Raw genomic sequence first — 26,643 nt, forward strand, 5'->3', positions numbered from 1 at the left:
TACGTGTTCTGCAATCACACCTTCTGACTGCAGTATAGACATAACCTATGACTAAACAGGGAAGTAATTGCATATATACAGACCCCTCCTCCCATACACGTTATTTAAAAGTGCAAGCAGTTTTGAGACCCAAAATATGAGTGGAAACTCCTTTAAAAGAGAATCTGGTCATCAATGGGACTCAGGAATTTCTCAAATGGAGGCGGTTCTTGGAGAAGTTTTTGGGTTTTGTTTTTAAGACAAGTTAAAACAAATAGTATCTTCACTCACCTGAGAGGGGAACCATATCAGCTTGGAATCCTCAACATTTCTGAATATCTGTTTTTCTGGACAACACAGTTCGTTTGTAATGACGGTGAAGAACTCCTGGGACAACCCTCCATCATCAAAACCTTTTTCTCCAAAGAACTCCACCTAAATAGCCCCCAAAAGACCCCAAAAATTCACTGTTCTCACATCTATACTGAAATAATCACTTACACAACTCTGCCTAGTACTAGACTCACCAACGAAGGGTCCTGTGGCACCTTATAGACTAACAGAAAAGTTTTGAGCATGAGCTTTCGTGAGCACAGACTCACTTCATCAGATGCTGGTCTTGGAAATCTGCAGGGCCGGTTATAAATAAGCCAGAGCAAGGGTGGGGATAACAAGGTTAGCTCAGTCAGCAAAGGTGAGGCTTACTACCAGCAGTTATCTGGAGGTGTGAACACCAAGGGAGGGGAAGTTGCTTTTGTATTTAGCCAGCCATTCACAGTCTTTGTTTAAGTCTGAGCTGAGGGCATTGAATTTGCAGATGAATTGTAGCTCAGAAATTTCTCTTTGGAGTCTGATCCTGAAATTTTTTTGCTGTAGGATAGCTACTTTTAAGTCTGCTACTGTGTGGCCTGGGAGATTGAAGTGCTCTCCTATGGGTTTTTGCATATTGCCATTTCTGATATCCGATTTCTGTGCGTTTATTCTTTTACATAGAGACCGTCCAGTTTGTCCAATGTATATAGCAGAGGGGCATTGCTGGCACATGATGGTATAAATTATATTGGTAGATGTGCAGCTGAATGAACCCACGATGGTGTGGCTGATCTGGTTAGGTCCTGTAATGGTGTTGCTGGTGTAGATATGTGGGCAGAGCTGGCAACGAGGTTTGTTGCATGGATGGGTCCCTGAGTTAAAGTGACTGTGGTGCGGTGTATAGTTACTGGTTAGGATTTGCTTCAGGTTGGCAGGTTGTCTGTGGGCAAGGACTGGTCTGCCTCCCAAGGCCTGTGAAAATGGGGGATCATTGTCCAGGATGGGTTGTAAATCCCTGATGATGCGCTGTAGAGGTTTTAGCTGAGGACTGTAGGTGATGGCTAGTGGTGTTCTGTTGGTTTCTCTCTTGGGCTTGTCCTGTAGTAAGAGGCTTCATGGCACATGTCTGGTTCTGTTGATCTGTTTTTCGACTTCCTCAGGTGGGTAATTCGACACCCTCAGCTCAGGCTTAAACAAAGACTGTGAATGGCTGGCTAAATACAAAATCAGCTTCCCTTCCCTGGTTGTTCACACCTCCAGATCAACTGCTGGTAGTAAGCCTCACCTTTGCTGACTGAGCTAACCTTGTTATCCCCACCCTTGTTCTGGCTTATTTATACCCCGCCCTGCAGATTTCCAAGACCAGCATCTGATGAAGTGAGTCTGTGCTCACGAAAGCTCATGCTCAAAACTTTTCTGTTAGTCTATAAGGTGCCACAGGACCCTTCGTTGCTGTTACAGATCCAGACTAAAACGGCTACCCCTCCGATACTTAGTACTAGACTGTTACTCAGTCCCTGAATCTGTTGGAAGCTCAATGCAGGCAAGGGGCAGGCTATGCATGTGAAATTGCACGACTGCAGCCTTCTTATGTAGAGGTGGGAATAACAAATTGAATACCCATAATGGTAGGCACCATTCATCATGAAAACTAGATCCATTCAGTGCATTTATCCTTGAATGATTAGTGTCTGCTATAGAGGACAGAAGATGTACAAGGAAGATGTAAAATGTGTAAGCAATAAGTCTCACCTTTGTACTTGCAGAAGCAAGCTTGAAAACATGAATACAAGGTCAAAACCAGAAAGCAGTTAAAGAATCCAAAATAGATTTGTGAAGATCTCACCTGCTATAAGTCAGTTTAATAATGGGGGGGGGACAAGTGATTTTTTTTAAAAGGAGTTTGGCGGTATGGGTTGTACCTCCCTGGTCCGGCACCCTCAAGCCCTGAGTGGTCCCGCATGTGGGAATTTGCTGGACCAGGGGAGGTCAAACATCGGGCCTCACCTAGGGGGATGACAGCCTGCTGTCTGAGCTCCCCTCCTGGCCCCTGCTCACTCCCTGCTCCCAGGCTGCGTGGGGTGCTCCACTCCCGGCGGGACTCCCCGCCCTGGGCTGCTCGGGGGAAGAGGGCCTCTGCTCCCAGCGGTGAGGGATGCCGCTGCATCGTGGGGAGCCCCGGGAAAGCGCTGACCAGTGACGACACTCGCGCTGGCTACAAGGAAAGCCAGCGGCGGCGCCATAAAGCCAAGCGCTGGCGCTATCGCCAGCAGCCCAAGAGGGGGCAGAGCGGTGCCAGGCCCGGCTAGGAGCCCTTCCTCCAGCACAGGAACTCGCGGCGCAGGCGCTCCCGTGAGTCAGCAGCGGGCCGGGCGGCGGCCATGCGAGGCTGGGGGAGCCGAAGGCTGGCCTCGGCGCTGCTGGGTGGACCGCCCCCGCGGGGTGGAGCAGGCGCGGCCGCGCTGAGGCGCTGCTCTGGCGGGCGGACGGGGCCGGGGCCGGGGCCGGGGCCGCGTGCGCCGTTCGATCGGGAGCTGCTGCAGTTCTTGGTCTGCCCACTGTCCAAGAAGCCGCTGAGGTGAGGCCCGCCCGCTTCCCTTCCCCACAGCTCCTCGGCCCGGCGGGTGGCGGCTGCTCCTCCCACCCCGCTGCCCCAAACACGTCGCACGCGTTTGGAACTCGGCCGTGTCCGCACAAGTGTCGCCCCCCCACCACGTGCGCTCACCGTGACCGCGTTCTGTGCGCTGAGCCGCGCTGTCCTGGGGTACCGCCTCTGACCGCTCAGAAAAGAGGCCACCCCCGCGAGGGAGTGTGTCCCTGTGACCTCTGCCAGCTCCCGTCCAGCCGCTACACCAGGTGCATGCGGGGCGGGGGGTAGAGACTGGTACAGATACGTCTCCTCCTTTATATGGTAACCCTACGCTGTCCTAATCAGAACCGCAGCCCAGTATTGCCCTTAACCCGGCACAAGACCTGGTTTTAAACTGAGCCCTATCCTGAATTTGAATGAGATGTGATCCCATCAGTCCCCCTGAGCTCTCCTTTGTTCAGCAGCTCTGCCTGGGGGCTTTGCCTACACTACAGCGACCCTTCCAAAGAGTAACAGAGAGGAAGCCATGCTAGTCTTTACACTATCAAAACAAAAAGCAGTCAAGTAGCACTTTAAAGACTAGCAAAATAGTTTATTAGGTGAGCTTTCGTTCTTTTCTGAAAAACTTCTTTTGAAAGAGTGCGTCCACACACAACAAAGCTCATCCAAAAAATGGATCCGCTCTTTCAATAAAAAGCATCCACCCAGCCCCCATTCTTTCAAAAGAACGGGCCAGGGATCGAAAAATCCAGTGCCATAAGGACTGCCCTTTCTAAAGAAGGGCCTGCAGAGTGTCTACATGTGCTTTTTTTCCCCCCCTCAAAATAAACTTTTGAAAGAAGGCGCTTTTCCTGATCCCAGAGTGGAAGAGAGCTTCCAGAAGAAGAGCTGCATTCTTTCGATTTCAGATCAAAAGAACGCATTTTGTGTGTGGATGCTCGGTGTGTTCTTTTGAAAAAGGGCTGGATTTTTTGAAAGTGCTTGCAAGTATAGATGCAGTCTAACTGAACTGTGTATTTGTTCTTGCAGGGAGGTGTGTTAAATGGAAGGGGGTTGTACATCACATGGACTTCTCTATGCCTTTTGGGGGTGGGGTGGACCTTTTTTCCAGGGGACAAAATAAAACCCTTCAATCCAACCTGCAAAGCTTGTTGTTCTGGAATAACGAGGCATTTAGCTCAAAATAGTAACTCCACCAAAATGAACAATTTTCACACACACCCCAATTTTGAAATCAACTTATTGTATACTAAGCAGAGGTAATTACTACTTAATTGGCCTAGAGGAAGGCATCCTGTCATTGCTCTTATTTCAAAATTGGGCTCTCCAGTGTGAATGCTCAATTTTCAAATGCTCTTGCAGTGTGAATGCTTTTTTTAGAAATAATGTATTTTGATGTTATAATGTCAAAATACATTATTTCTGAAAAATGCTGCAGTGTAGACATAGCCATGCACACACTCCCTCCATTTTTACCCATTTCCCTCCACAGGCATGGTACTTAGATCTACTATAATTAGTTGCAATACAGCAAAAGGTGGGACTAGATTGTAATCTTTCAGGTTCATGACTGGGAAGCATGCTCTGCAGAAGTTTCATTCTGCCATAATTTCTATTTATATCTTCTCCACTGCAGATACAGCCACAATAAAGTACCATGTGAATACATAATTGTGAAATACAGTAGAATTAAACAGTTCCCAACTGCATGGATCTAGGGTGCCTAAGTACTTGAGTTTTCATTTTCATAACTTAAATGTTACATATTTTGTTACGAAGAGGGTCATATCCTGCCCCAATTCTACATAGCATTTTTGAAGGGACAATTTCCTTCTTTGACAGTGTGTCCTGGTTACTTTCTGTTAGGATAGTTCTCACAGTTTCTAGCAACATACTTATGTACAGATGTTCATTTTAGTTGTCTTTCCACCCTCTTCAGACAAAAATGTTGCTTTTTTTTCCCTTACACTATTTGATCAGGTATGAAGAATCCACCAATGAACTAATTAACGAAGAGCTGGGCATTGCATATCCCATCATTGATGGTATTCCTAATATGATCCCTCAGGCTGCAAGGATGATTGCCAGAAAGGCTGAGGATGAAGAATCGAAGCAAACCTAGATAGCTGTTGTCATTTAAAAGCAAAACCTGAAGACTAACCTACATCCACAGTAACAAGGGAAGAAAAATGTTCCTGTCTTTGCCTACACTAACTGTACTTGTTCCACTATTGTCTTTAGCTGGTCTGTTTTATTCAGCCAGCGTGGATGAAAACTTCCCAGCGGGTTGCACCAGCACAACCAGCTTGTGTTTCTACAGTCTGCTTCTTCCTGTTACCATACCAGTCTATGTATTCTTTCACCTTTGGACCTGGATGGGTATTAAACTTTTTAGACACAATTAATAAGACAAAAGCTTAGAAGGCACTGCAAAAGTAGACTTGCCAACCTTGTGGCTGCTCAAGTGGAGCAGTTTATCTACCCTAATGTTCCATGCAATTTCTGTAGTCTCCAACTCAAAACTAGCATTTGTGGTAGTCTTTATTAATTCTCACAATGGCACCTGAAAATGTAGGTTCTTCCATATTAGTGTTCAATCAAAATGGATGGCTATGTTGTAAGGATACAACACAAGCATGTCAGAGGTGCGGTCTCTTTGCTAAAAATAAATTTTGTGCTCTGAGATTAATTATTTTACATAGGTGGTTATGGTGAGTTTCACTATGCCTCTTCAAATGATCAGCACTGTCATTCTATATTCCCCTGCCTGATGTGAACTGATGTTTGCAGTGGCATGCATTTGTATTACTGTGCTATGGAAATAGAGTATAATAAACCAAACTTGTATCTGAATGTGCTCTGCATATTCTGTATTAAGAGCTCTTCAGTCAGTATTGCAATGTGACCCCGTTTTAGATGGCATCCATTTAGGCACCTGGGGTGCTGTAGGTTTTATTTTAGATGGGGAAAGTGAAAAGTAATTGCTCTAGTCCAATTACAGGGGGAATCAAGACAGATCATTTGTTATGATTGAAATAGGCATTATTACCAGGATAGGAGAGCTGGCCCAGCTCCTGGAACCTGTGCCAACTGCCAGCCTGTGCCTGTGCCCTCCCCGCTGGGAATACCAATGGTGCAGCCTCTTGCCAGATCTGTGATATCTTGGGAAATGAAGTAAGTGAGCAGAGCTGAGAATCAGGCTCATTAAAGTACCCACCAGTTGTTGTTAGGTGACTCTTAGATATCGGTGAGAACCCAAGTCTTTATCTACATGGTGGGGTAATGCATGGTACAGTGCCGGAGTCTTTTATAAATTGCAGCAACATGTTATGCATTAATTGGCCTGGTTACACCCCAGTAGTGTACTGTTTGAAACTATGACTAGGTCCACACTGGCCGCAGAAGATCAAATGCTTAGGAACTCCTTGCGAGCCGCAAGCATTAAGGAATGTTGGCGGGAGGAGTGCGCCCATCAACATTCTGCGGTGAGGAAAGGGACCAATGTTGACAGCAGCAAAATTAATTTTAGGTACACAATTGGTGTACCTAAAATTGCATGGCAGCCATTTGACATTCCTGGTAAGTGTAGATGTGGCTATCTTAAAGTGCACTACGGAATCATTAGTGGGCAAAAGCAGAATCTACGGCCATGGTGTCCAACCAGTTAGCTGTTAGCCACTAGCCACTATTTGGCCAGTTGAATATGGCTAATTGGCTTGAACAATAAATAAATTTTCAGAATCAAGTGGCTCGTTCACTACTGCAGTTGCCACTATAGTGGCTACTGCTTCAGAACTGGTTGGACACAACGGGTCTACAGGGAGCAATTAACACCCAATGCATTTGTATGCATTAGAAATCACAGCCCTGTATAGTGTATATAGCCTTTAGACAACTAGTGCCAGTTATCTTTAAATAGGACAGAGAAAGATGTTGAGAGAGAGAATGATAGTAGCAAAAGTGACATCTATACATAAGTTAGAACACCCATGGACAAATTGTCATTATGCATACCATTGCCACCTTGACATAAAATGCAAGAGGTTATGGGAGAAGCAGAAGAGTGTCCCTAAATAACCTTTAATCTTACATTGGAAATATGCTTTTATTTATAGCTTAGTAACAAATACGCCCATGTTAAAATTGAAAAACAGTATCTCTGTGTTGGATACTTATCTGGGTACTGAGATGTAGATGTGATCCTGCAAAGTGCAGCTCTGAGCCTGAGATTCTGGGTGGTCCCATATATAGGGACTGGTTAACATTGGATGGGGCTTCTTCTAATGAGATGGCGGGGAAATTTGCACCAAGATGGATTCAGTAATCTGTGGCTCATGTTGGTAATTTACGGCTATGATCCTAAGTAAGCCGGTGCTACTTGTACAGGTTAACAGAACACACAGCAATAAATCAAAGAATGCAAGTCTAGCAGATTCAGTCTAGGCTACTTCCCTTCCTGTCATATCTATCTCTGGGAAACAAGCTCCTGACCCTTTGGATATAGGCCATGATGACTGCAAGCCTTGACATCACCCCACACTATGAGGAAAAGAGAAGAAGTTGGTAGATGATTTACCTAATTTTTACAGAGCTCGTATTTAATTAATTGATAGTTTAGATACATTAATTTATATAAACAGCAACCAAACTGCACGTAAATAGTCTTAAAGACTTTTACTTAATGAGAAATCAACAGCACAGCAGTAAGATGCTCTGTGGAAAAGCAACTAGGAATAATGTAGGAGACCAGACAGTATTTTTGAGGTGTTTCTTAAAAGCGAAGCTACAAGCAGGGCCTTTGATGCTGTAAGGAATGGCATAAGCAGCAGTGCCCCTGCATGTTCACAATGCTGTGGTAGATGCAGGGTGGGAACCATTGGTGGTTTGGCAGGAAAGAAAGACCACCACCAAAATGAAAAAAAAAAAAAAACAGGTAAAAGTTGTTGCATTTGTTGTCTCATGGCACCTGCGCACTCCAGTCCAGTGTTTCTCAACCTTCTGTTATAAAGTACCCCTTTTTCAAGAAAAAAATATGTAAGTACCCATGGACTTCTCTCATGTACCCCTGAGGATACGGTTATGAAACATTGTCCTAAGGTAATCTGAGGTCTTGAAACAAGCGCCAGTCGATATTTCCAGATTTCTGTACCCTTTTTGGGAGTCCGATTTGCTTTGTATACCACTAAATTGCACCTCACCTAAAGCAACTTACAAAAATGTGCAGCAATATCATGGAAAACTACAACTGAAAACTTGCTGACATATCATCTTATTATCAAATACATGAATTGGAACAGAAATATTGTATTTACATTTTAGCATAAGGCACATGAAGCAGTAGAAACAATTCATTGTCTGAGTGAACATTTAGATTGTATTGATTTTACTAGTGTTTTTTATGTACCCTGTTGTAAAACTAGGCAAATATCTAGATGAGTTGATGTGCCCCCGGGAAGACCTCAGTGTAACCCCAAGGGTACTTGTACCGCTGGTTGAGAAACACTGCTCTGGTGTATAGTGCTGATAATACAAGTTTGGAAAATAGAAGTCTACGTGACCCTATGATCCTTTCAATGAGATCTATGCAGACGGATCCTGATCTTGTGCCTGTGCAGAGCTCTATTAAAGTGCACTACCAAGCTTTCCTTCCACGTCAGGACATTAATTCACTCATCCATTTAATTGGTTTTTTTTTCAGTGTAGATGCTGCCAGACCAATAGAAATGGAAACTGAGCATTCTTTTTTTAGATACATGAGTTTACAATAGAGGCAGCAGGAATGACATTGTGCCACTTTTGTATCTTGTCTGTGGTGTGTGGGGACTATCTCTAACAGTGACAATAGCAGTTAGAACTGACTTGCCCACTAGTAGCACTTTAAAGACTAGCAAAATAATTTATTAGGTGAGCTTTCATGGGACAGACCCACTTCTTCAGACCACAGCCATACCAGAACAGACTCAATATTTAAGGCACAGAGAGCCAAAAACAGTAATCAGGGAGGACAAATCAGAAAAAAAATTATCAAGGTGAGCAAATCAGAGAATAGAGGGGTTGCGGGGGGAAGGTCAAGAATTAGATTAAGCCAAGTATGCAAATGAGCCCCTATAGTGACTCAAAAAATTCCCATCCCGGTTCAAACCACGTGTTAATGCGCCGAATTTGAATATAAAAGACAGCTCAGCTGTTTCCCTTTGAATAGTGGTGCGAAAATTTTTCTTCAGTAACACACAAACTCTTAAGTCATTAACAGAATGGCCCACTCCATTAAAATGCCAAGATGCTTTGTACATTGGACAGACTTCTAACTCCCTTAGACAAAGGGTTAACGGGCACGAAACAGACATCAAAACACTCCAGATCCACAAACCAGTTAGTCAACATTTTAATGTTTTTTGTTCTCTGTGCCTTAAATATTGAGTCTGTTCTGGTATGGCTATGGTCTGAAGAAGTGGGTCTGTCCCACAAAAGCTCACCTAATAAATTATTTTGCTAGTCTGTGAAGTGCTACTTGACTGCTTTTTGTTTTGATAGTATATAGACTAGCACGGCTCCCTCTCTGTTACTTGCCCACTAGTGTTAGTCATGGAGATGTCTTGTTTTACATCTGTTTGCCTGGCCATCACTTACATATAGCAGATTATCCAAGTGGTAGTCTACACAAGGAGGTGACCAAGCACTGAAAGCACTCCATTAGGAACTGCTAATAATATGAGTTGCAAAATAGAAGCCTATATCACTCTATCGTGAGATCTCTGCAGGTTGCCCATTACCACTTCTCTTAGCCAGCCAGTCATCCACACCCCCCAAAGGTCTTTCATAATAAATTAAACTACCTACTGTTCATTGGGTATTTGTATTAGCCATTTGGTTTAATCAACAAAGCCTAATTGCCAAGTGTGCCAAGAATGAAACTTTCACTCTCAGGATTTAATTCTACTCCACATGGAGCAGTGGCGTCCAATGGGACTTCAACGATTGCCACACTGGTGGTTGTCATCCTTCCAAATTCATCACAACCCCCCTCCCCGATCTAAAGAACTGCCCTCCCCAGAGCCGGGCACTCCTAGTCCCCCCCAAAAATACCCCCCCCTCACCCATAGCCCAGTACCCCCAATTCCCCCTTCTAAATCAATGCCAGCAACTCACCAGGGCTGCCACTGAGGCACCCGAGCCAACCGGGGCAGTGGGAATGGCTGCCGCCAGAGCCGCCCACCACAGCTAGAGCAGCCGGAGCCACTGTACCTGCTGGAGCAGCCGCCACAATTGTAGCTACTAACCCCACCAGGGCCAGAGCCACTGCTGCCATGCTCTTCTCCCACTAAGCAGTGTGGCATGTGCATGACACAACCAGACTGCACTCCCCACGTGTGGCTCTAGGAGGCACTGCATTTAAAGGTGCCAAAAGCCACATGTGGCTCTAGAGTCAGAATCACCATACCACAATGTCCTGTTCACCTTATGTGGTGAATGGCAAACATATTGGACGCTATACACATAGAGCATGCTTTTAAGTAACTTCTGCAAAATATCTCCCACCATGTTATATTTAACTGTATTTTAAAAAGTCTGTTAAATGCTCAAAAGATTTCCCAGGTGGTTATTAGCTACAAAAAAATGAGAAGTTTTCCAGAGCAATATACTCCGAGCTAACGAAATAACCAAGATTGATTACTTACTTGCAAAAAGTTCTTGAATGTTTCAGCTGGTGTGTTCCTTAAAATCTGCCAAGTATCATACACGACATGTTCTCTTCTAATTCTCAGAAAACAACGTTTGAAACTATTTTGCTACAAAATACAATAGACAACATGTTACAAGCTTTACATTCATTTTAAAACAATTGTTAAAAAAAACTAATTGATTTTGGCAATACTTACGTTACGTATCTGGCACAGAATTTGGCGGTCAATGTTGTAAATCACAATCTTATCTTGCATGTCAAAGATGCAAGGGTATGCAGTCAGTTTCAACAAAGCCTTCTGAAACAACAAAGTTGCATTTTCAATGAGGAAGGAAAATGTATTTTAAAAGTCTTTTTGTCATCAGGAATCACCATCATAAAGATAAACTGGATTGTCAGTTCTTCCTCTGTCCTTTGTCAGAGTCACATTATACACATTAAGACCATATTTTTAAAAGTACATGCAAAAGTGAAATTCTCCATTTGTATGGTAAACTACCCAAATACAGTTTCTGTTTCCCACTGTGAATACCTCAATTCCTAAAGCCTAATATTTTGTTTCCTTATTCACCATGCACAGCACCTCATTACAGAAGTTGTCCCCTTGAAATCAGAATCAGGCCTTTAGCATTTTGTATGCATAAATGTAAAGCTTTCATGTGCAAAGTCTTAAAGCTGCTTTGAAAATTTGGCCTCAGGGATTACAATTACAGCAATGAGCATTCCCAGAAAGCTTATAAAAGTTCAGTATACTTTCTTCAAAATCTATTGAATTTTGGCAGATGTTTTCACCTCCATAATTCTGTTTGTCACAGGTTTTAAATTGCAATGCTAGTTATTATTAAAGGCATATGGGTGAATATTCAGAATTGATATATTACCTAACTAAACGGGATAGTGAGCATAGGTTATAAACACAACACTTGCTAGATACTTGTGGATTTCATCTAAATTGCAAAATCTGAAAATATCACCACAGTCTTTGAGAATGGACAATTTTTTGAATGAGTTTGCAGCAAAATGTGTGAGACGTGGGTGATAACAAAAGATTCGAAAAGAAGAATATTATTGGCGTTCGAAAGGAGTTGTTATAGAAAGATTCTGAGAATAGGAGGGATGCAGGTCATCAATGAGGAATTCTATGGGAAGATACAGCCGAAATAAAACCTGCTGCAGAAGGTTATAAAACGGAAGCTACAGCTATTCGGACATATTTGCAGAATGAACGACAAACAAAAAATCAAGACCCTAGTATTCAGCATAATGGACGGTTTAAATAAGAGAGGCAGACCCCACAGAGAATGGATAGATGATATGGTAGATTGGTGTGGAGCTTATCTACAGAAACTAAGCTGCTCCGCACTGGACAGGGAAAGGTGGAAGGAAATAGTAAGAGAGGCATCAGACACCAACAGGCGCTAAGCCCACAGTTATTGTTGATGACGATGATGATGAAATGTGTGAGTATCTCCTGGTATGGAGATACTTGAATGGGTTGAGAACTGAGCCCCTCACCATACCTTATATGCCTACTCAAATATTTCTTTGTTAAGTCACTGCAGGAGGTTTCAATCGCATACTTTCAAAATTACTTTGAACACCACAGACGTCTTCTTCAGGGCTGTGGAGCTCAAAAGTAGTGATTTCTTTAAATCTCAAATTATACAGTAAACCCTCGAGTTACATGGGGGTTGTGTTCCTGCAACCCCTGTGTAACTTAAATTTTCATGCAAATCAATGGGAGACGGCTCCCCTGGACTTGCAGGAGCCGGAAGCCCGGGGGCAGCCTGGTTCCCGTGTCCCTGCTGCTTATAGGACCCAGGAAACTGACCAGCCCTGCATGAAAATTTGAGGTGGGACTCAGGCCAGCTAAACCAAAATTGAAACCCAAACCCAGCTTCAATTCTGGTGGGTTCTGCATTCCAAACAAGTACTCACTCTTTGTTCCTTATAACTGAATTTCACTCAGAACCATCTTTTCTAACTCTCTGGGATTTTGTGGGGGTGACTGTGCATTCCTGTAAAGTTCATGAAGACAACAAGAAGTAGATTTTAATACTAGAGTACAAAGGTCAGTTTCTAACTGGATGTGAAAAATAGTTTACTGTTTCCATATGCTGTGATGTCAGGTTTTTGTCCCACTGCTCTGGAGTCTAATAAAAGAAAATAGGATTTTTAATATTTTAATTAATACTTCAGATACTGCAAAGCACTCTCCAAAAATGAGTTATGTACTAGTAATGTGAACATCTCATCTGGAACAAGGAGTGATCATTGCACAAATTTAGAAAAATGATTCATCATTATTATTGGTACCTGTTACAAAATATTCAAAAATAGCTATTATTATACAAAACAGTTTAATTAAAGATGACACATCAAAAAGAAAATCTGATTACTAGATTCTATATTGAACAGGGCAAAACATCAGCCTGTATGTTATTTAGGGTTTGCTTTGGTATTATTTCTACTTTCTTCTCTCCTGCTCCCTCTCTTACCTTATTAATTTCATTATGCTTCATAATACAGGGTTTGTAATTTTACTGCAATTGCAGTGTAATTACACTGCTGCTTTTTAATAACTAATAAAAACAGAAAGTAAACCACATGACTGAACTGCTTATCTAAAAGAATCACTGTGATGTGATTATAGTCACTGGATTATAAGTGTAACCATTAGATCTTATTTAAGGAGACAGTCTTCTCATTTCCTTAAGAAGTAGATCATCCCCAGTGGAGAATGGTAATCCACGATGGGGTGGCACAATTTGAGAGGCCCTGCCACAGTGCAGATAAGAGGCAGAGAAGGAAAAAAGAGCATCAAAAACTGCCCCACGCCCCTCCAACAGCTACTAAAGCCTGCCTCTTATTTGATAAGATCTGCAGCTCCAGAATTGGGCTGATCAGCCATCAACAGACTCACAAATAGGGTGACATGAAGGTGTCCTACTCGTTAGTGAGTGACCACCAAGAATTGAAGACAAATTCAAGGAGAAAAACTACAGTAAGGTCCATTGTCCACATGATGTTAGGCAATAACTGGAAGATTTTATTGAGAATACATTTGGAGTCCAAAAAGAGCAGACGAATATTCCAGTATTCCTCCCCTCTATCTCCCCTTAATTTAGATATCAGCAAGTCTGATTTTCATGATTATTTAAATGATAGGGTATTTTGACTTCTATGAGTCATTGCTAGAAGATAAAACAGATTTGTTCATTGCTAAAAAAATGTAAGAACATAATAATACTCTTACTGGGTCCAACTAATTGTCCATCTATCCCAGTCATGCTGGATGCTTCAGAGGGAATGAACAAAACTGGACCAACTGAGCCGTCCCCTGTGGTCCATTCCCAGCTTCTAGAAATTAGAGGCTTATGATATCCAAATTATGGAGTTGCATCTTTGACGATATTGGCTAACAGCCACTGATGGTCAATCATCCATAAACTTATCTAAATCTTTTTTGAACCCTGTTATCATTTTGGCCCTCACAACATCCCCTGGCAATGAGTTTCACAGGCTAACTGTTCACTGTGTGAAGTAGTCCTTCCTTTTTTGTTTTAAATTTGCTGTCTATTAACTGGGAGACCCCTGCTTTGTTGTGTTATATTAAGGGGTAAATAATACTTCCTTATCCACCTCGTCCACAACAGTCATGACTTTATAGACTGTTATTATATCTCCCCACTCCCTTTGACATCTCTTCTTGAACCTGAAATATCTCAGTCTTTTTAATCTCTCCTCACATGAAAGGTGTTCCATCCTCCTAATTATTTTTGTTGTATTTCTCTATACCTTTTTCAATTCCAATATTAACAAGAAGTCTTGTGGCACCTTATAGACTAACAGATATTTTGGAGCGTAAGCTTTCGTGGGCAAAGACCTGCTTCATCAGATGCATGGGGGGGGCGGGTTTCAGAGGGGTATTTAAAGAGTGGGGTCCCAGTAAAAGGGAGGGCCAGAGCTGACAAGTCTATTCAGCAAGGTGGAAATGGCCCAGTATCAATAGTACTTATCAAAAGAGGAAAAACAAGTCAGATCAGACAGGGGGATGTGAGCCTTTGTCAGAATCTAATGGGGAGATATTAACACCCAGGGCAGAGAAGCTGCCTTTGTAAGCAGCGAGCCACTCCCAGTTCCTGTTTAATCCTTGGTTAATGGAGTCAAATTTGCAAATAAATTGCAGCTCAGAGGTGTCTCTCTCTCCATTTGATCTTTGAAATTTCTTTGTTTCAGGACTGTCACCCTTAAATCTGCCACTGAGTGTCCAGGGAGATTGAAGTGTTCTCCCACAGGCTTCTGTACATTACCCTTCCTGGTGTCTGATTTACAAGGCTTCTCCAGCGCATCATCAGTGAGCTGCAACCCATCCTGAACAATGATTTTTCACTCTCACAGACCTTGGGAGGCAGGCCTGTCCTCACCTACAGACAGCCTGCCAACCTTAAACAAATCCTCACCAGCCACTACAAATCACAAACCAGTGACTCTAGGCCTGGAACCAGCCCTTGCAACGGTCCTCGCTGCCAACTCTGCTCGCTTATCTACACCAGTGACATCATCACAGGACCTAACATCAACCATACCATCAGGGGCTACTTTACCTGCACATCTACTAATATAATATATGCCATCATGAGCCAGCAATGCCCCACTGCAATTTACATTGGCCAAACTGGACAGTCTCTCTGTAAAAGAATAAATGGACATAAATCAGACATCAGGAACGGTAATGTACAGAAGCCTGTGGGGGAACACTTCAATCTCCTGGGACACACAATGGCAGATTTAAGGGTGACAGTCCTGAAACAAAGAAATTTCAAAAATCAAATGGAGAGAGAAATCTCTGAGCTGCAATTTATTTGCAAATTTGACTCCATTAACCAAGGATTAAACAGAGACTGGGAGTGGCTCGCAGCTTACAAAGGCAGCTTCTCTGCCATGGGTGTTAATATCTCCCCATTAGGCTCTGACAAAGGTTCACATCCCCCTGTCTGATCTGACTTGTTTTTATCTCTTTAGAGTATTGATACTGGGCCATTTCAACCTTGCTGAATAGACCTTGTCAGCTCTGGTCCTTTTACTGGGACCCCACTCTTTAAAAACCCCTCTGAAATCCACCCCCCCAACTCATGCATCTGATGAAGCGGGTCTTTGCACACGAAAGCTTATGCCCCAAAATATCTGTTAAGTCTATAAGGTGCCACAAGACTTCTTGTTGGTCTTGAAGCTACAGACTAACACGGCTACCTCTCTGATACTCAATTCCAATATGTATTTTTTGAGATGTGATGACCAGAACTGCATACAGAATTCAAGCCATAAGTGAACCATGGATTCATATACATAAGCATGGCCATACTGGGTCAGATCAAAAGTTCCTCTAGCTCAGTATCCTGTCTTCTAACCATGGCCAGTCCCTCGTGTCCCAGAAAGAATGAACAAACACTTAACTATCAAGCAATCCCTCCGCTGTCACCCACTTCTAGCTTCTGACAATCAGATGCTTGGGACGCCATCCCGGCCCATCCTGTCTGCAGGACCATTTATGAATAGGTTAAACAGCACTGATCCTAGTACACATAACTATTTACCTCTCTCCATTCTGAAAACTGACCAGTTATTCCTACCTTTCCCCCTCTATTTTTAAACCAGTTACTGATCCAGGAGAGAACCTTCCCTCTTATCCCAAGATTGCTTACATTGATTAAAAACCTTTGGTGGAGGACCTTGTTGAAGACTTTTTGAAAGTCCACATGCAAAGTACAGATCCACATTCTTGTTGATCCCCTAAAAGAATTCCAGTAGATTGGTGAAGCATTGGTGGTATATATTTAATTTGAGCCTCTCTTATGGTGTTTTTAAAACTTTTCCATGAAACTTGAAGTTATCTCACTCTTGTGACTGTACCTGTGTTGGTCAGTTTCCCAGGTCCTGCAAGCAGGGAGTGCTGGGAACCAAGCAGCAGCCTCCCACCACTGGCGGGAGCCAGGCGTGGCTTCTCCCCAGCTCACCCAGCTGGGGAAAGCTGGGGAGAAGCCACACCACCGCAGCTGTCTGCCCTCCTCACCTCTTCCAGCTGGGGGAGTCGGGCAGGCAGACAGCTGCTGCAGCGCAGTTTCTTCCAGATGGGAGAAACCGCACTGCAGTGGGTCTCTGCCTGCCAGGGTCCCCCAGCTTGGGAAACCTGGGCGGGGCAGAGAGCCATGCTGGCGGAGCTTCTTCCCCCGCTTCCCCCAGTTGGGCGTCTGGAGCGCTTTCAATTTGCACTTAACTCTCACTAATGCGAGTTAAGTGCAAATTGAAATCGTGCATACTGGGGGATTACTGTATCTCTGTTTCTAATGATTGAATCTCCCATCACTGTTAGCCCTCTCTTCCTAATAACTGAGATTTCTTCTCCTGGAGACATATCCTCAGTGCAAGAGGACACCACAACATCATCTGTATGGAGGGTCAAAACTATGGAATTGTTTCCCTTTGCTCCAGTTTGATGTTCTCCTTCCCCAAGACTTTCACCCTCCTCAACAGCACTGAAACCATCAGACTGGTATGTGGGACCAGTCTACACTGTCCTGGAATGTCTTATCTATGTCCCTCTCTGTCTCCCTGAGTTCCTCTAGTTCAGCCACTCTGGTCCAGAGCTCACACTCAATTAAACTGAGAGGATGAATACTCTGTCCCCCTCCTTAACAGTTAATGGACCCTAACAGGCTCAGGGATCAATGAATTAAAAAGCTCTCAGCCTTGCCTAGAAAGCCTATAAGCTCATCACACAGCACCGCAACAAACCACACTGTTTACTTCAATCATGCAGCAAGCACATGACAAACAAACAGACATCAAACTCTGTATAAGAACAAAGGAGACTCAAAATCATATTTTTTTCTAACTAGCAGATGTAATTCTGCACATAGTGCTGCATTTTTTCTGTGTGATGCTGTTTTGAAGATTTTCCCCTTTTCTTAGCCATAAATTAACAACACCTTCTCTTCCCTAGGGAGCATGGCCTGATTCCTTATATCAGTGACTAAACATTTTATAGAGCTGTAGCTGGGCAATCTCTCGCATAGAGAGTAAATTTTAAGCCATGATTTGCACTAAGCAAGGGGAAGTACACCTGTGTAGCTCACAGCTGCTTGTAGTTTTCCCTGATTATACTAGTGGTTTGCACTGGTTCAGCTACATCCATGATTTGGCACTGATGGCTGAAATCCTCAGCACAGGCAAGGCCTACATTTTATCCGTGAGGTCTCTCATATCTTTATCTAATAGTGGACATTGGATATGCATCCAATCAGCCTGAGACATGAAGTCATATCCCATTCTCCAAGATGCAATTTCTGCATAGTCCTATGTAAGACTCTTGCCATTTAAAGCAGTGCAAAGGCCTGTGAGGATACTCTTGAACGATTTTAAAAATGGCTTATGTCAATTTTAGTAACATTCAAAAATGGACTTAGCACCAGTTTAACTGCAAGGATTTGAAGCTATGGCTTGGGTTAAATTGGTGCAGACTGTATACAACTAACAAACAAAATCTAGAGTAAAGATTTGTTTGAAGTTGTTTCCCACCTCCCTTCTATGACTCAAAAGGAAATTGTAATGTTCTATAGGTTTGCTGGTGAAAAGTTTCAAAAAGAGATAAAAGTATTGTGTTTTAGAATGAGTAAACTCAAAAATGAGACTAAATACAATGGGCCAGATCCTGGCTTCCCTTGGAGTTGCTCTCTGACACCAGCTACGTCTACCTCAGGCTAGGGGGGGATCTCCAGATCATGTAGCACCAGTGCTGACACTTACACCAATCCTTTTTACATACATACATATCTCATAGAGCTAGAAGGGATCTTGAAAGATCATCAAGTCCAGTCACCTGTACTCACAGCAGGACCTATCACCATCCTCAATAGACTTTTCTTATCTATTTGCCCCAGACTTATAAATTGCCCTCTTAAGGGTTGATCTCACAACCCTGGGTTTAGCAGGCCACATAACCACTGAGCTATCTAACCACATGCCCCTAATGAAGGATGGGTGTCTGGTCATGGAAAAAGAAGGTATAGCTGAGGCATGATTGTGCCCACATGATCTCTGACTGCTGAAGCAACCCTTGGAAATCATAGGCAGTTAGCAAAAAGTAGAGGAGCTCTGCTCTTATGAATGGTACACTGGGGCCAGCCTGACGCTCAGTAGCTCTAGCACTGAAGAGGAAGTAAATCTTTCTGACCTGTACTGGAAATAGAAGAGCTGGACCCAAGGATTTGGCCACAGTGTCTTTAACTTCCTAAATATCAACAAGAAAATCTACTGCAGTTTTGGTAAGGTGTGATACTTACTTTTTCTTCATTCCAATACCAATCTTGTCTCAAAATCCTTTTCACTTCAGGTAGATAGAAGTTGTTCTCTTGTATTTTGAAACCAGCACTGGAATTCACCTACATTGATGCGTGCAATGTTAAAAGGAAATGGACAGCAGATCCTATAAGCTAAGAGCATTTCATTTATAAAACAGAGCTATACTGCAAATGTACCATCAAACTTTACACAAAGTAGCAAAACAAAGTACAGTGACAGAAGTGCAAAAATAATACAATAAATATAGGCCCCTGCAGCTAAGAATTGTACTATACTCTATGTATTAATTAAGAATTCCACGGGCTTGATTATCTTTTACACCAAAGTTCCTTTACACAGCTGTGACTGAGCAATATTGCATTTACACTCATTTAAGGCTCTCCTTCACTGTGAGAGGAGAAAGGGCCTTTGTGTAAATGAGAATCAGCCCTTTATATTCTGCCATATTTTAAAATGACATAATGAATGTGCAGAGCAGATTACCCAAAGAAGGAAATTCTATAAAACGGAGCAAAGAGAGACAAAGAAAGGCCTTTTACTAGGAAGTGGCAAATATGCGGAGACAGGAGAGAAATCAGCAGAAAAACAGATTCTGATCAAGTCAGTAAATAAAACCAGCCAGAGCTCAGTAGTAGTAGGCATCCTTCAGTCTGCATAGACTATGGATCGTGCCCTTTATAGTTTCAACTGAGGACTTCATTTACAGCATCTGCTGTGACTATGAAGACCCACACGAGAGTGACAGTCCTTGCTGCATCTCTTGCAGATGTGGTGGGTGTCTGGCAAGTCCTTAGTGTGCTTTCTGTGCGCTCGCTTCTCCTCTGCTAGCTGTCTGATCCTCATCTCGCCCTTCTGAAGGCCCTTGTGTAACCCCTGCCTCCATCTGCTGCTGTCATCTGCTAGTTCTTCCCAGTTGTCCAGCTCGATGTCCACCTCTCTGAGGTCTCTCCTGCAGACGTCTTTGTAGCGCAACTGGGGGCATCCAGCAGCTCTTTTGTCAGAGGCTAGCTCACCATACAGGATGTCTTTTGGAATCCTTCCATCATTCATCCTGTGGACGTGGCCAAGCCAGCGGAGCCGACGTTGCCTGAGGAGGGTGTGCATGGTTGGGATTCCAGCTTGCTCGAAGATGGCGGTGTTGGTCACTCTGTCCTTCCATGATATTCCAAGGATGCACCTGAGGTAGCGCAAGTGGAAGACGTTCAGCCTCTTTTCCTGGCGGGCATACAGGGTCCATGTCTCGCTGCCATAAAGGAGGGTGCTGAGGCTGCAGGCTCTGTAGACGTGCATTTTGGTGTGAGTGTACAGCCTGTTGTTATTCCACACTCTCTTGCTGAGTCTGGACAATTCAAATAAATCTATAGCTTCCAGCAAAGGTGTTAGCTTAGGTTCCACATGTTCTAATGCCCCAAATTCAGTGGGTAAATTTATCCTGGTTCCTTCCAACATCCCATCTGCCCCCTCCCCCCAGTCCTAAGACAACAGTGGGGGCAAATCCAGTGGGGTAGGTAAGAAAGTCACACATCCAAAAATGGTGAAAGGTCCTGTTCAGAGAGAGTTTAAAAAGTAATGGGTGAAGTGGTGGGTAAAATATCAAGGGGGACGACTCTGTGATGCTGCAGAGCCAGGACAGTAATAAAAGAGGAGAGAACCTCAAGTTCTCCAGGGGATTCAAGTTATTATGGCCACAGACAACTGCTGATCACTGTAAAACAACTGCTGCAGCATTAGAGTACATCCAGCAAAAATCATATTCACATTTCAACCTGCCCCAGGATAGGTGCCCCAACATATGGGTCAGTCCCCTAATGGAAGAATAAGAGGGAAAAAGAATTCAGGCTCACTGATTGCAGACCCCTGTGCAGGTTATTCTTGTGTAGTGGACCAATGGGGTCTGGTAACAGGGCAAAGCAACCATTATCCGACTTTACAGTTCCATTCTCTTAGAACGGAGGGGGCAAAGTGCCTACTGCTTTGTAATCAATAATTGCACCTCAGATATAACAGCCATGTGTTCAGAAATTCAAGACATAAACACTTATAAATCTCTAATTGCATATGTATTTTCTAACCCACCAGAGCCAAATACTCTTCTACCTGGTAAAGAATCTGCAGAATTTTCAGAGTCAGATTCAAGTGCAATTCACAGGTAACGTCTTTACAGTGTCTGACTTGCGTGATGAAACGAGAGAGATTGGTATTGGAGAGTCTTTGATGTATGCTCACTAGGTCCATGAAAAAGGGTATTTCTAGATTTGACCATAGGGATTCTGTAAAAAAGAAAAACTGTTGACACGTTTACCTTGCACAACATGCAACATATCCTTAGTGAGTTCTGTCCATTGAACAAACAGTAGTTCATTTTGTTTTTAAATGAACTGAATCACTCACTTGGTTTAAAAGTAAACCAGTGGATCTCAAACACAATTAATGCCCTTATCTGTAGACTGCTCCATACAAGTTATCCCTTTGCGTGTATTTCTACATAAGCAGCTTTTCAAAATCCTTTTCCACTGTAGAAAATATAGGGGGTGAAATGCTGGGCCCCCTGAAGTCAATGTGAGTATTTCCTTGCCCCCCTCCCCGCCATCTTCCCCTCCCCAGGAAAATGCTAAAGAACTCAGGTCATGCAGCAGTACTGCTATTAGACCTTACCAAGAACTTCCAGGGATTTTTGTTGGAGATTCAGTATGGCTTCTGCTAACTGAACAAGAAGACAGTCAGATATGTTATCCTGTCCCCGTAAAAGCACAGGTATGATCAAGTAGATTCTGAGACCTTCAGGCAAACTGGAAGAGGAAGATAGTGATGACAGCAATTTCTGAACTGCAGAGATCACCTGGAGGATTGAAGAAGCAGGGTGAGATGATAAATTTAAAAAATGCAGTGGGAGTTTTACTTGTAGCAGCAAGACCAACACAGAATTCCCAGTTTCATGCACTGTCTTATTTCTACACTGAACTGCCATTCAGGAGATCTGGGATCAATTCAGGACTCTGCCAGAGATTTCTCATATGACAAGGCAAATTACTTAATCTGTCAGTGCCTCACATTCCACATCTCTAAAATCAGGATAATAATAATTCTCCCTTGTCCATATGACTCCCAGTTGAGAGCTTGTAAGTGATCTTGGGACAGGCACCATCTGACTGTCTGTGTTTGTGCAAAGCCTAGCACAATGCACACCTTCTGCAGACTGATCAGTTGGTTTCCCTGTCTGAGTGTTTGAATTAGGAAAACAAGCATAAAACAAAACAAAACCACCACGAGAACATTATGTCAACCTAGGTCATTATATGGCCTTCATTGCCCTATCTCAGCAGCTCCTAATTTCATGCAAAGACATAACAGCAAACAAAACTCTTTGCTCCACTGGAAACAGCTTTAAGAGGTAGGGGATTTGTTTTTTTCCTGTTTATGTTATAATCTGTAAAACAATTGAAAAATCCAGACCAACATTTTGTCGGCATCCCTTTGTGTGTGGATGCTGGGGAGACTGTGATCCAGATCTACTGGGTATCACTGTAACAAGTATAATTTCTATGCCACTTCTTACCTCCTGGGCAATTTCTGGCTTCTTGTTCATCTTTTCATAAAAAAGAAGCACTGCTGACATATCTACTCCTGAGATTTCTGTGCAGCTTCTGAAATGTTTGTCTCTATAGAAGGGGAGAAAAATCAGGGATGTGAAAGATCTGCTCCCTGCTATATATTACTGGCTAAATTTTGAAGCCTTTCATAATCCCTGGCTGTAAAGGGAAAGCCCATTCTTAAAAGCACTAAACCATAATTCTGATCAGTATAATTCTATTCTGCCTTGCAAGAAATTCTCACTGCAGCATCAGTTGGATGGTATTCCATACTTCTTGCTCACACAGTCTGGATGTGTGGTGTTAATCAGCTGCTTGCCATATTCCACATTAGAAGTGGACGAAGTTCAGTGATGGGTAAAGTAACATTTGTGAAAGGATTTGGACTCCTTTTGGGAATATAAATGTAAGTTCATTAACAGTAAATGTTAGTATGTGACAAACCTATTTGAGCTTCATTTTTGGGAAAGTAATTTTCTCATACCCATGTGACAAACTTCAGCGCAGACCTTCTGCCCTCTCCACGTATATAAAATACTATTCATGGGATTGAGAAACATCCAGCTTAATCTGCATCATTAAGTGGTCCTACTAGTGACAGGTAACTTCTTTCCCTCCCATGCTCTCCCCTGAAGCTATATAAACCTTGGATTTCATATTTCCGCTCCAAATCCCATCTAAAGAAGTGTGTTTTACCTACAAAAACTCATGACCTAATAAATTTATTCCTCTCTAAAGTGGCACAGGGTGGCTTGTCATTTACATTAGTGTGAGATGGATAGTTTGGAGACACAGAGACAAAATTTCAAATTTGGATGCCTAAATCTTGGCCCCTACATCTATATTTAGGCAACAAAGTGATAGATATTGCAAGAGTACTAAGCATCTCTAGTTTCCATTGACCTCAATGGGATCTGGATGTTCTCAGCACCTTTAAAAATCAGACCACTTATTTAAGCACCTAAATATAAACTTAGAAGCTTAATTTTAGACATTCATTTTTTTAAATTTTGGTCAAGATCTGTTATGTGGCTCCAAGGAGAATTTTAGCCTTTCCTTGAAATATATTCTATTAGAATTTGTATTTTACATGTTCAGATAATCCTCTCAATGTCTACATTAATTGTAATGTAGCTAATGTCTGACCAATTTATAGGCAACTGATATACTATATTGTCTTCAAATTAGTGTACTCTACCTTTTTTCCAAGAAACTTCCATTGACACAAGCCGCAGATGAAAAGATTAGTCTGATAGTCCTGTTAATTTAAAAGAACAACAAAAAACCACAACAACCCAGAATTAATCATTCCAACAAAACCGGCAACAATAGAAAGTCTGAATAAACATCAAAAATGTGCACAAATTAGTCTGTGACTGAAAGATGCCAGCTGTTCTAAATGCCACTTTTCTTACCACTTACACGGAATTATCGATACTTGGAAAATCATTGAGATCCGAATTAGCCATGTGGGGAGAGATTTTCAAAAGGCTTCTGAGCCAGTTTTTGAAGTAATCGGCATGCATAACTGGGGACAGATTTCCCAAAAAAAAGGCAACTCCCTTGCAGACACTTCAAAGAGGTGAGATTTTCAGCATTGTTCAGTGTTCCAATGCCATTTGAAAATCCATCCTCTTATTTCTGTGCCTACAAGAGAGCTGAACATTTCTGAAAACAGTGCACCAAAACTGCGCATGGTGAGTCCTTCTGAAAATTTCAGGCATGCAGCTCACTGGACTTTGCATCAGGTGCTTTTATTTAAGGCCACCTCTCTTTGTGCTGAATCTCTCCCTGGATGTGTGCTCTTGACTCTCAATGTGAGTTCTGGCTGAGCAAAGATGAGGTAAAGTATGCTCAACTGAGTCTCAAAACCGCAAACAAACAAATATTCAAATCTGTATCTCTACCACAGTCCTTTCAATTGCACTCCTACATAATTTTTGAAAGGAAAGAACTGTACCAAGAAAATACAGTGTTTAGAAGGTTTAGAGCGTACAGTACCAATGGAAAAAAATGACTGGAGCTCTGACTTACTTCTTTATATTCTCCCACGCTTTACGATCCGAATTAGAAATCCATTTATCTACCTCCTTGTCTTCTGCTATGGCAGTTCCATTCAAATTAACATATGGATTCTGTATAAAAGGAGCCAGAATGTTAATGAGGTTAGAACCTGGGACTCTGGTTAGCTAGGATCAGAGCATTCTGTGAGCCAAACTGGTAGTGAACAAATAGGCCTCCAATTAGTAGACAATACTACAAGCATAAAATATAGAAACGATGTGATGAGAAAAAAAAAAAAGAGAGATTTGCTTTTCTAACACAATTTGATCTCAGTATAGGGATGGAGGGAGGTAAGGAGGATGTTGTGTTTTTAGAATAAAAACCTATTATGGGGTTAGATGGCAAATCCAAATATATATGCAAGTCAACTGCTGTAGAGCAGAAGCCTTGGCCATGAATTACGGCATTAAGAATATATCAGATACTTTGCATACCTGTTTCTTCAAGCAAAGCACAATGGTTTGATTTCCTCCTGCAATAATTTTAATCACCTTTTCAGAGGTTCTGTTTCCTGTGAAGAATAAAGAAGAAGAGGCAAGTCAAAGAACAACCCCTGAACTTTAGAAAGTTGAGTGCATGGACCAGGAATATAAACCCACACTAACCTTAGAAAATAATCAAAGACTCTGAGCCCCAGCAGTGATTCTCCATTTGAAGCAATAAATAAGCAATAAATAAAGGGACCTCTCATGGTCCCTTCCAGTTCTAGTATTCTATGATTCTGCCAAATCTATCTATGATGGGATCAGCAAGCTGCCAGGGGACGTTTTATCTAAGCCACTGGAAAAGTGTGGCTAGCCAATCTAAAAGCAGCATGGAAGTTCCTGCATCTTCTGACTGGCAAGCAATCAGCTGTGATGAAGCCCAAGCTGAGGGCAGCTGTATTTGTCTCTAGTGTGTGGTAGATTTTACTTCCTGATGTGCAACACAGAAGCAGAGCTCCTTCCACAGAAGAGTGGGGTTGTAGTGGTTATCAAGCCTAAAGAGACCCACAGAGAGTCACATTCTTCTAAACACAAAACCCACAGGAACCCCACTTCTCAGAAGGGTAAAGGCTGTCCACTGCAGGCTAACCTGAGTCACCTTAAGATGAGAATAAGCACATAAAGAGGGAGTCTGTTTCCTTAGTTACTTACTGTACTGTTTTTGTTGCACTATCTAGCTGGTGTTTTTCATAATTTTCCAAATTTTCCTTTTTCACTCGTACTTTGTTTTTAACAAAGTCTGAGATAAAGGTTTCCAACTATAACTGACAGTACTTTTTATAAATAAGGAAATACAAAAGAGGAACAAATAACTAATTTTGACCTGCCCCCATATCACTGCATGTTTAACCAATATGTAAGAGTCTGCACATATCCCAGATGCCTCAAACGGCTATAAAATACGAGAATGGATGGCAACAGAGAAATTACTGCTATCCAATCCTCTTAATAACTTCGTAGTTACAGCCAGCATTACCTACCAGCTCTGTGTTCTTGGAGAACCAGAGCACAGTACCCAATCTGTCTGAATCTTGAAAGAAACCACCCCCTCCCAGCACGCTCCCGCCCCAACACACACCCCACACCCAGCCTCTGCTTGAACCAAAGCTGATCAAAAGAATGACTTACAAAAAGCAACGTAAAAGCCGGGGAAGACACACCTAAACCCCTCCAGAAACACCTGGAGCCTCATTTACATCATGCAAGGGACAGAATGGCATCTCCATTACCATACAGAATGGAGAACAGCAGATCCAAGGCAAGACCCACACTGAATTCTTGGATACAGAAAGGACGGAAGCATTGTCTGATGCAAAGTCTCTGCCCCAGATGCTAATGAATCATTCCTCCACATACCCAGATCAGTCAGCCCAAAGCTAGTAATAATGGGGCCATGACTTATGAGGAGACGCTGAGGGAACTGGGAACTTTGTTTGAAATGGGGCTCTTCAAATGCGAACTGTCCATTCCAAATACTATGGCTGTACAGTAAACCCTCAAGATACATGCAACCAAGTTGCATGTATCTCAGGTTAACACAAGTGCTGCCCTGACAGCAGCGGGAAACCATTCCTTTCA

General features: G+C 42.7%; 2 protein-coding genes across 4 annotated transcripts in view; one reads left to right on the plus strand and one right to left on the minus strand.

Moving 5' to 3' along the window:
- LOC142012798 (E3 ISG15--protein ligase HERC5-like) overlaps positions 1-26,643 on the minus strand; it is a 50,722-nt gene that overhangs the window by 12,834 nt on the left and 11,245 nt on the right. For 2 of the 3 annotated variants that reach the window (XM_074993634.1, XM_074993636.1), the window contains exons 8-17: positions 25,015-25,091; positions 24,551-24,651; positions 23,715-23,774; positions 22,483-22,585; positions 21,582-21,765; positions 21,024-21,196; positions 18,908-19,006; positions 10,762-10,863; positions 10,561-10,671; positions 271-414 (exon numbers count right to left, since the gene is read on the minus strand). In XM_074993634.1, the coding sequence (XP_074849735.1) occupies positions 271-414; positions 10,561-10,671; positions 10,762-10,863; positions 18,908-19,006; positions 21,024-21,196; positions 21,582-21,765; positions 22,483-22,585; positions 23,715-23,774; positions 24,551-24,651; positions 25,015-25,091 (1,154 nt within the window). The remainder of the gene's footprint in view (positions 1-270; positions 415-10,560; positions 10,672-10,761; positions 10,864-18,907; positions 19,007-21,023; positions 21,197-21,581; positions 21,766-22,482; positions 22,586-23,714; positions 23,775-24,550; positions 24,652-25,014; positions 25,092-26,643) is intronic. The other variant, XM_074993635.1, reaches the window with a different exon arrangement.
- On the plus strand, positions 4,933-5,734 carry PIGY (phosphatidylinositol glycan anchor biosynthesis class Y). Its single transcript, XM_074993637.1, has one exon. The coding sequence runs from the start codon at positions 5,071-5,073 to the stop codon at positions 5,284-5,286; it is 216 nt and encodes a 71-aa protein (XP_074849738.1). The 5' UTR covers positions 4,933-5,070; the 3' UTR covers positions 5,287-5,734.

The sequence above is a fragment of the Carettochelys insculpta genome, chromosome 4 (assembly GCF_033958435.1).
Source record: "Carettochelys insculpta isolate YL-2023 chromosome 4, ASM3395843v1, whole genome shotgun sequence".
Lineage (NCBI taxonomy): Eukaryota > Metazoa > Chordata > Testudines > Carettochelyidae > Carettochelys > Carettochelys insculpta.